The sequence below is a fragment of the Polypterus senegalus genome, chromosome 2, assembly GCF_016835505.1.
Source record: "Polypterus senegalus isolate Bchr_013 chromosome 2, ASM1683550v1, whole genome shotgun sequence".
NCBI classification, from domain to species: domain Eukaryota; kingdom Metazoa; phylum Chordata; class Cladistia; order Polypteriformes; family Polypteridae; genus Polypterus; species Polypterus senegalus.
In genome coordinates, this window is record NC_053155.1 from 188,957,825 (window position 1) to 188,969,290 (window position 11,466).

General features: G+C 35.4%; 1 protein-coding gene across 1 annotated transcript in view; it reads left to right on the forward strand.

The window, feature by feature from the left end:
- asb11 (ankyrin repeat and SOCS box containing 11) overlaps positions 1-10,927 on the forward strand; it is a 127,561-nt gene extending 116,634 nt beyond the window's left edge. Inside the window, exon 8 of the mRNA XM_039745065.1 lies at positions 10,517-10,927. Within this exon, the coding sequence (XP_039600999.1) occupies positions 10,517-10,526 (10 nt within the window). The 3' untranslated portion in view covers positions 10,527-10,927. The remainder of the gene's footprint in view (positions 1-10,516) is intronic.
- The last annotated feature ends 539 nt before the right edge of the window (positions 10,928-11,466 follow it).

Here is an 11,466-nt window from a genome sequence, read left to right on the forward strand (position 1 = left end):
AAGCATCAGGGTTATCAGGTGCTATAGATAAGTAAAGCTGGTTGTCATCTGCATACAGTAGTTGTTATAGTTCACCTTGTGTTTCAATATAAAATGGACTAATGGGAGCATGTAGGTTGAAAATAACAGCAGGCGCAGAATAGATCTTTGGAGTACTACTGTATACAATATCGTCGATCCCCAGTCTACAATTACCATGGCTAACAAAGAATCTTCTACTTGCTAAATAAAACTAAAACCAATTTAGGACACTGCCAGAGAGATCCACTCATTGATTAAGGTGATTAATGAGAATACTGTGCTCTATGGTGTCAAATGCTGCACTCAGGTCATGGAGAACAAGAGCAAATATGAGGTCGGTGTCAGAACTAACCTGTAAGTCATTTACTACTTTTACTAGTGCAGTTTCTGCACTATGATTTCTTTTAAAACCTGAGTGAAACCTACCAAGAATAGAATACTATTCAAATAGTCATTTAATTTCTGAAAAAACATTTTTCTTCTAGAATATTGCTCAAAAAACCATAATGTTAATATTCTTTAATAAATACAAGTTATAGCCAAGTTCATACAGTATATTTAAAACAATAAATAACAAAATAACTGTGGAAAAAGAATGGTACAAATTAAAATAATTCACATTATTTGAGGATCTTTTACATTTTTCTATACCGGTAGCACTATATATATGCAGGAACCAATACTAAGAAAAACTCCATAGTTTATTGAAGGTTACATTCAAGTACATGCTCATACACACTTATACCATGGAAATTTAGTGGTAAGTTAATCTATCTTTATATGTCTTTGGGTGTGGGGAAAACAGGAATATCATTAACATAAAACATCCCTAAGCACAGTGGACAGGCTATGATTAGATTGCAGTGTCCAGAAAAATCAATCAGAAACAATACTACTATACACAATAATGTACAATGAAAGTAACAAAATATTTTATTTTTTGGTTTGTGGATAAATGTATATGCCACAATTTCACCACCTGACATGAAAATAAAAATCCCAAACAATGAATCCATTCATTTTTGTATGTTAGTGTTTTCCATATTTTTTATTCTGTAATAACGTTGCATAAATTAATTCAGGTCTAGTTTTCCAAGACTACCTCAAATTTAATAAGAATTCTGTGACTGAACTATGGAACTAAATTACTGAGTCTATTAACTGTAGATTGTGTTTCACTCAGATTCAGTATGCAACACCTTAAAAAACATCTAATTATTAAGCATAATTTAAATGATTAATTATGAGACCCAGAAGATATTGCTATGGGAGCTCAAAGGACACCTCAGTCCCAATTGCTGCTTTCAATCAAATACTGGGTCCTGAAATACTTGCTGCAGTGATGTAACTGCATTGATAGTGAATCAAGTTGAATACAAAATAAAAGGGATATCAACTACAAAAATAGTAGCAGGGCACCAGGAGACTAAAAATACACCATGGCTAACTTTCATAATTGTTTTTTTTACATTGTACAGATGTTTGTTGTGATTCACTAGCACACAAATGGCCAAAGTTATGAGGCCTCAAAAACAGAACCACAAATCAGGCCGGAATCCTCACCACCCTACCCAGAGAACTGGGTAAGGAATTTGCATTTCCTACCAGCCTTTATAGGTTGGTGGAGGTTCCTTAATGGTGAGGTTAGGATGGTCCTTCTTAGGGATCCAGCCACAAAAAAAAGGAATGCAATTGAACATGCTATGGATTTCCCTGACTATTAGAGATAAACATATAATTTCTAAACATTCTGTTACTCTGGGCATCGATGCCAGTATTACGATAAACTCATCTCTTGACCATTTCCTATCTTCGACTTTGATTCATTCAACAAAAAAAAAAAATGTTTTCTCCCTCATCATTCATTTACCTTCGAGTCATTTTTAAATGCATATGCCCTGTACTCTGTTGGTAATGCCTATGCCCTGTAATGTCAAGATGGGCTCTTGTTTTGCATAACCCAAAAAATTAAATAAATGGTTGTCTGGATGAATATTCTTACTTTTCTGTATTTCTAAACCTGATCTATACTCAATGACAACTATATATCACTAATGCATTTCAATTATTTTCTGTTGTCAACATATACTCCAATGCAGAGATTCACTAAGAAAATACCAAGTAATAAAATATTCTGTTCCGTGTTTAAAAGAAGATTAAATTTATTTATATCTATTAGTGCACAATCTGTTCCGGTCCTGTTGTTCTGTTTGAAACAGTTCCTCAAAAAACAGTTAATTTCTAACAGACTGCATGGCTCCACTACTAAAATAACACTAATTTCTTTAGAGAAACTGAACTTAATGATTTGGAGGAATCACACTGTTGTCTGTGATACAAACTCTAAAACTAAAATTTTTATAATTAACTCTGCACTAAATTCATAGTTTATAGTTAAAGTGTCTACACTGAATATTTTTCTGCTAGAGGAAAATATATTTGATCTTTTCCAGTAAACATACATAACAAGGAAAACTCTGCTGTGAGAACTTAGTTTAATGTACCAGTGGAATTTTAAGTTACCGTAAGGTCAATAAATTATAATAATATTAATCTGACCTTGCAGAATTAGGTGGTGTGGTGTAGTGAAGCTTGTAATTATATCCAGGCATTAACATTGCAATGATAACAGCATATGTAACAAAATTCTATTTCTCAGTAATAGCAAATTGAGAAGACTAAACCAACATATATAATAAATTATGAAAATAAATGGAGACGAACCCAAAAGGAAAATCTTACTAGGCTGCAATATAATCATAATTGAAATCAGTGATAATTAAAATCAGTCATAGTGCACAGTAAAAAGATTTACTCAATATCTAATGCACTTATTCCTTTCAAGTTCAAATACAACAGAGGCGATGCATGTCTCAGCACTACTTGATGCAAGATGGGGTACAGCCCTGTACAGGATGCCAATTCATCAGAGTTAGCAATTTAAAATGTTTTAAAATTACTAGAAGGAAAAAGATTATTCTTCCTGGAGTAGCCAAAAAAACATCCACCACCCACAGACCACAGCCTATGTTTAGGAAGACCAGGGGAAGGAGCATGAAGAAATATAAAGCCATGGGAGATAAAGGTATAAGGTTTTGTAATGTTTTCAAAGTCAGTAAAAATACATTTTTACCAACCAAACAGGTACACACAGCTAGTTTGCACCACAGAATTCCTTTTTCTCCACTGCAGAAAATTCTGTGGACATTCAGCAACCATAACAGATGTGGGGGCAGTTGAATAAAACATGCTGTTGGGTGAATAGGAGGCATAAAGTACACTGAAGAAGAAAAGAGTTATGAATTAAAGTGAGATCAGAGTGTGACAGAAAGAAAGTGTGACAAGAGAAACAAGCGTTTTATTCATCTGCTGGCATCTTCTGTGCCTTTACAAGACAAGTGGCAGAGACTATAGCAGCGCCTTCATGCTTGCTTGTAAAATACAGTGGTCGTGTCTTTCATTCTGAGGGATGTCTTCCTATTATTTTTGGCCTATTTTGGGAGCCAAGTTAAAGTTTAATGGTCAGAGTAAAATGTTTTCAGCATCTAGTGGCATCTTTCGAATGTACGTATGTAATTGGGATCCAATAGGATACAACATTCAGTATAGCTGTTACACCTGCTTCTGTTCAGCATTTTACATCCCTCACTGTTCTCTGAGACCTCAAACTGGTTATAGTTTTAATAGTTTTATGGAGTGTCAGAATCCTGACTTTTGATCTTGATCATTGTCTTTATGAAGAGTGTTTCTTCTACACTTGCCTGAGTATGTCTTTCCAGTTACTCTGGTTTACTTGTCATGTTAGGTAATTGTTAGTCCTGGAACTGGCCAGTATGAATCGGTATACACTGCAGTGGACTAGCACCCTTTAACAATAAAAGAATAAGAACCAGCTTACTACAATCCCAAACTGGACCATTTATATGGTATAAAATTTATGGACAGACTAATTTTAGCAATGTCTTTGATGGTATTCTCAAACTACACCCAGTGGACAAATGTTTTCCAAAATTTTTAACAATCTGACATGTCTGCCTACTAAAACACTGTCACCAGGAATGCACTGCCACATTTTATGAACTTAATGTTGTTTGGCACAAAAAGAATCTTGTTTATGTCACCTTTGAATACCAAGAAGTTATATTGTCATCTAGTTCTTAATGTTCATATGGGAGAAGTAAGCAAACAACAGATGGAACTTAAAAATAGTGTAGTTTGTGCTTACGTTTACTTGTCAATGGGCATTTATTTTTCAAAATCGATTAACAATCTGACATGTCTGCTTACCAGAACACTGTCACCAGGAGTGCACTCTCAGGTTTCATCAACTGAATGTTCTTCAGCACAAAAAGAAGCTTGTTTTTGTCACCTTTGCACATGAGGAATTTTTGTAGTCAGCTAGTACTTAAATCCTGAGTGGAAGGAAGAAGCAAACAAGGCATGAAACATTTTTGAGTGTAATTTGTATTTACATTTAATTGTCTTCAGTATAACCATGAAACCCAAATCCATGTCTATAAATGACCTAACCAAGAGAGAGTGTCAAAACTATGAAAAACAAGTTAAAAAATGTATACATTTACAAAAATAAAATGTATTGTAAAAATTGTATACACAGCATAACTTTCAGGTGCATTTAAAAAGCTTTGAATGTTATAGCAAGTGATCAGCATCCCCATTCTTTTGATTGTGTTTAGTTTACCATTAATAATAAACACGTGTTTATACACTCAATGCAAAACAACTTAGAGAACCCTGCTTAGGGAGCATCCACTTCTGTTCATTAACGACAATTTAGGTAACTTTTTGTTTTCCACCTTTGCTTGCTCTACTTTTACAGTTACAAGGAGCTTTAAGTTATCTGTTATGACTTCAAGCAGCAGGAAACTTGAGTCTGAATCACAGAAATTCACACAAACCTCTGACGTGTTCCCACCTGTACCCAAAGAAGTCCGGGTGTTGTTCCCCCCATACCCAAATAAGTCTGGGTGTTTCAATAACTTGCACTGGGGACTTGTTTTGCCATCAGAAGTGGTCATCAGAGGTGTAAGAGAGAAAAATATATAAGTTACATATTACCTTTCTCAAGGTAAATTTGAAACAGTAAGACACATTCATGTGAACACACCAAAAAAAGAGTTTGAGGTGCTGAGTGTTATTTCACACCTGGGATAAAAGGGCTCTTAGTTTATTTGCGAGACTTAACACTAGAATTACCAGAGCCTACAAGAAAACTCATAAATCCAGCCCTCCTTAAATCCATTCGTGAGCTTATTCAGTGCAGCAGGATCAACGCACATGTACTGTGCAAGGCATGCACGGGGGCCACTGTGAAAAAAAGAGTGTTCATGGCAAATACATAGGACATAGGGTATAAATTTATGGTACTTGTAAAAGTTAGCTTTTTAAATTTTTTTTTCTTTTTTGACATCATAAACCATAAGGTGCATACTAATTCTGTGTGAGCAGGAAAAACATAATAAAACTGAATAAAAAAAAATAAAGTGACGGTGAGATGCGAATAAGGCAGATTCACCAGTGTTTGTGTCAGCTTTTATCTCTCCAGATCAGAGAATGTCCAGTTCCATTGCCTCAAAAGACCACTCACATCTACAGTTATCACCACTTTCAAATAAAAACTAACAGCGTCAGATCCATAGGGCGGTAGTATGTATCGTGATCGTAACTGAGAGAGTAAGTGAGAAAAAAAAACTTTTACAAGTACAGTACTATAAATGTACACGGTCTGTTACAGATGCAAACCAAATGTATGTGTGTACTGTATAATGTTAACAATTAGAGCAGCTCACTACTGAAAACGGCAAATATAGGAGGCAGGGGGAATTGAACCGGGGACTCTTGATTACAAGTCAGCAAATCTTACCACTACATCACAGAAGCTGTTGTATCATGCTTGAATCTTTTGTGAAAGTGTTTATTTGATCTTTGGACTTCAGGCTTCACACATTCTATAGTTTATGCCTACATTTTGTAACATTTATTACTAAAATATGAAAAAGTTTCTGTTTTAACAATGTGTTTACACAGATTACTGTAGAAACAGAACACACATGAAATGCATGTGTTCCAAATAACGTTCTATTATTTCCACTCTAAAACTCCAGCAGTTCACTCCCAGATAATCAAACAAGGCACGAGCTGGGAGACGTTTGTGAACGTTCTGCGACAATGCGGGGATGGAATAGCAGGCTGCTTGTCTTAATCGGCACATTTACAGGACAAAAGACGCCGATGGAGAGGTGCAAATGGATTTAAGGTGAGCCGGATCTACGAGTTTTCTCGTAGGCTCTGGTAATTCTAGTGTTAATGGCAAAAGTGCCGCCCGATGATAAGGAATTTATACAAAATTTATTTGCATCCATTCCCAATCTGAACACTCACAAAGTTATAATGGCTGGGGACTTTAATTGTGTTTTAAATCCACTTTTAGATAGGACTTCCTCCACGGGGGAACGGCATCTAACACTGCAAAGATAATTACAAAGTTTATAACTGATCACAACTTATCAGATCCCTGGAGGTTTTTAAACCCAAATTCAAGAACATATTCTTTCTACTCACCAGTACATCATTGCTACTCAAGGATTGATTACTTCTTTATAGACAATAACTTCTTGCCTAAGATTAAATCTTGCAAATACGATGCTATTGTTATTTTGGACCATGCACCTATGATCTTGGAGCTGAAAATACTAAGCCCCATACACTCACCCCGCAGATGGTGCCTCAACCCGCTTCTATTAGCTGACGAGAATTTATATCCAAACAAATCAAATTCTTTCTAGAGACAAATACATCCCCCGAGATCTCTGCAGGAATACTCTGGGAAACTCTTAAGGCCTTCTTAAGAGGACAGGCATCCCATAAACAAGATAATCAAATATATGCTAATATAGAATAAGTAACTTAGCGTACACCTGGGGCCTCATGTATAACGCCGTGCGTAGAAATCGCACTATAACATGGCGTAAGCACAAAAGCCGAAATGTGCTTACGCACAGAAAAATCCAGATGCAGGAATCTGTGTGTACTCCAACTTCCACGTTCTTCCGCTACATAAATCCTGATCAGCATGAAAAGTAACGCTCGTGCACGCGCTTTATGTAACGCCCCAACTCCTCCCAGATTTACGCCTCTTTGAATATGCAAATGAATATAAATCGCCCTTAAGCTCAGCCTTCTGTGAAAAGACAATGGGAAAAGCACGGGGGAAAATATAAAAATTTCAGCGAATACCAAGTGGAGGCAAAGGAAAGACATACTATTTGTTCAAATAAACCGTGGTATAATCAACAAAAGGAAGCTGATCGAGTGACATAGCGTGTTGGAGAAACTTGAAAGCTCACGTTCATAAAATCGCACAGTGCCAGAAATAAAGAAGTCACATATTAAAGTCACCATGAAAAGGCAAATTGTAGCCCACTGTCTGAGTGTCATAAGAAAGCTTATTAGGGTACAGGGAAAAAAAGGCACACAGTAGGGAAAAAGCACGAAATGTCAACTTCAATCTCGACATTTCCACTATAATCACGTAGTTTATTTTGTCATTAAAGTAGAACATCATAAACTTCATCTTAAAATCATTTAATTAACCAGTTTCTCAAGTCACATTGTAATTAAAGTAGCACGTTAAATTCTTTGTTTTTTTATTTGATCTTCTATGGACTCTATGTGTGTGAATCACTACTTGCTTCTTAAACCAGCTCTCTTCCTCCAACTGGACACAGAATCCATTACATTCGTGATATTACAGTTCTCTGAATAAATAAAATACTGAGATGTATATGTGATATCATTTTCATGATGATAGGAGTTAAAGCACGTTATTAAACATGAGTTTCACGGCGCAGTGATTGTGTGCGACCTTCGATGAAATAATTTATTGCAGCAGTACTCAAGGGCGGCTCTAGGCTTGTGGTGGCACTGGGCAGTGGAAGAATCGGTGGCTCCTTCACCCGCCAATGTCAGTAAGGTAGCTTATGCACTGTGGATAGCCACGTCCATTGCAGACACTGCATAGCCGCCTCGTGCTCATGACACAAGCATTTAACTTTTGCCGAAATTTGTCGTTGCGTTTTTAGCTGTGTTGTTATTTTCTCTTTCTGTTTTATATTCAATATATATTGATTGAGTGCGTTTATAGTTCTTGGGATGAAACTGCTGGTAGGTGTTTGGGGTGTTGCTAGGGTCTGTGAGCTTGGGCAGATTTTATGACCTCTAATGCACTAGTTCCTTGCTGACATCAGTTAGAAATATATATATATGACAGTAGATGTATTGCTTTTATTGTCAGGGTTAGAATAGTGGAATTTTGAAATATACTGCAGTTTAGAAATGTGAGCATAATAAGCGTGCATGTTCTAGGCCAGTGTTTGATGTGTTACAGTTACAATGTGAAGTTGTGTAACTAAGCAAAAAACAACATCTACTTTTACCCGACTGGTTAAGTATGTTGAAGTACGCTAAAAAAATTGTACCTCTGAGGAAGTAGAGGTCCACCAACATGTGAATGAAAATGGAGCTACCTTTAAATAAAGAAGATGGATTTATCTTTCTTCACTGCATTTTTCTTTAAATGGGTTTCTTTCAACTGATTAAAAGTGATCAGCATTAAAATAATTAAAGCTAAGTACCATTCTTCATTTTAGTTTTATAAGTCCTTGTTTCACCATGGGGGTGAGTAAGGGACATTTAACTTCTTATTAACTGAATACTATTTTTTAAAAGATCTTAAATCTGAAGCTAGTACCCTTTGCTGGATTATTTGGAAGTGCACCATATCAGCCTATATAATGCATAAAAATGTGTAGTTCATAATTAGTGAAAATATCTATGGGACAAAATAGTAATACTGTATATTAAAATGCAAAATATTATTTTGGATGACAACTGTTGAAGTGAAAATCTTTGAACAGCGATTTATTATTAGTAATTAACTTGATGTTGCAAGTAGGTATTTTAAGTGTAGAAGGTGACAGTCGCTTAAATTAATAAACTTCACTTCGTTCTCAAGTTTGTTAAGCATACTCACAGATTTTTCTTTTGAAATTGTATAAGTTTGCTCATCTATTTCACTATTTAATTTGCCTTATTTTTGTTTCTAAAATCATAAACTAGTAGACCAAAACACATTTTTGTCGTCCTTAAATATCCTTAAGTTTTACATATGACTTAAATTATTAATTAATATACAAACTTTAAAATGTACTTTTTGAGCACTCAAAGTCAAAGATTTGCCCTGAGATTGTTGCAAGGTAGCAAGTGATCTCCTATAAAATGCTGCAGCCCATTTGATACTTTTTTATATTACAGATTGTACTTCAAAATTATTGCTGACAAAGTGAACAGTGCTTGGCTGGAAAAAGTCAGAGAAATATTTATGAGTTTACCAGGGGAACTGAAGTGCCCATATTAGGATTCATTCTTAAACATTCTACATCAGTCATTTCTCATCACCTAATCAACCAAATGTTTCCAAGCCTTCATTAATCAGTAAAGTGACCTTCCAAGAGGCAGTTTTCACAGGAATAATGCGAAAAAAAGTAATTGTTTGGCACAAGCAAAAAAAAATCCAACATTATTTTAATAATTTTTACAACATCTATTTGGAAAATCAATGTGTAAACAGTGAAAGAGCACCTTCCTTATAGTTATATACTTGATTAGGACATCATTTCAGTAAGACAGTTACTAAAACAAATTTTATATATTGGAATCCTTTCTGTCACAGCCAGCTGACACATAGAAATATTTAGTATGTACCAATAAAACGGCTAAGAAGCACATATTACAATCCTGTAAAAACTAAAAACCAAGGAAACTGTTATGTGTAGCTGCATCTCCTGACTCTAATTCAGTTTGGGTTGGCACTCGCTGGCTTAAATAGATGCTAAATGAACTTCAAACACTATAGTCCTGAAACGTTTTTTAAAGGTAACAGGCTTAAATAACAAAGAAAGCAGAAGAATTAAACAACAAATATAGTCAATTAATACAAAAAATACTCTGCAAAAGCATAGAAACTGAAGAAGTAGGTGCCTTTGAATTATTTAGGAAATGAGGGTATGTGTCCAGGTCAACTAATATACATACATTCTCAAACATGGACCAAAGTTATAAGAAATCCTGGACCAGACAAAGCACCAGTTCATCACAGGGGGCACAGGCTTCTGAGCAAAGTGCACATTTGAATAAGAAATCTCAAAAAGTAATGAAGTGTCATTGGTGGTGGTGAAAAATAGTGTGGGGATCGGGTTAGTACTTTAATTTTTATTGTTTGTTTCTTTAGTCCTGATTCTACATAAAACAGGAACATGAATCTTTCATGTTACAGCTGTCAGAAACTACCAATAAAATGATGGAACGTTCTAGTGTCATAATTCTGGTGTCTGCCAGACAATGATCACTGTTACACCAATAATAAATACAAATGAATATTGGAAAAGTAACTTTGTTTTTCTTTTCTTTTTTTTAGAGTTTGTTGAAGACGACACACTTGAACTTTTTTGTATCATGGGGCCTACATTATTGTCCTCAATGTGTATAAAGTTGTTTTATTATTTTATTTTTCATATTACAAAATGTTAAATTTACAATTATACTGTATAAAATACCATAGGAATGCATGATGTAACATTGTACACTATTATTTAAAGTGCTGTATATTCCTGTATATTGCTTAATGGTGATCAATAAAGAAAATAAACCCTATGGAACAAAAGCAAAGAAGAAGTAGAATTTAAAATTTTCATTGATTTAAAGCTCAAGTTCAACTATATAGTCATGTGTAATGTCTCCTTAGAAAATTGACAATAATTCCATCCATCCAGCCATCTTCTAACCCGCTGAATCCGAAGACAGGGTCACGGGGGTCTGCTGGAGCCAATCCCAGCCAACACAAGGCACAAGGCAGGAAACAAACCACAGGCAGGGTGTCAGCCCACCGCAGCTAAAGTTAATAGCTTAGAAAATAAATTAATATTAAAGTAAAGTAATGACTTTGGTGAATCCTAGTGGTTAGTTATGTTGCCTCACACCTCCTGTAGACTAGTTAGACTGTCTTTGTGAAGTGAGTACATTCCCCCATGTCTGTGTGTGATTTTCCCCAAGTACTTTGGTTTTCCTCTCACATGGTAAAGGCATAGCAGATACTCTGAATCATGGCTCTAAAACTATAACCACAGACTGACATTGTGCTGGGTTGTTCCTGTCTAATGTCCGATGTTGCCGGGATTTGATTTGGCCTTTTTGTGACTCTGAAACTGAAGCCAGTTCATAGATGAACAATGAGTTTTGATCATTTTTTTTAATTTGAGGCTTGTAAATAAAATTATCTGTAACATATGCCTAATCCCTTGTATTAACATTTGGACCCAAACAAGCCCTAACCAACTTGTGTTTACAGAATGACAACTTGCCGTATAA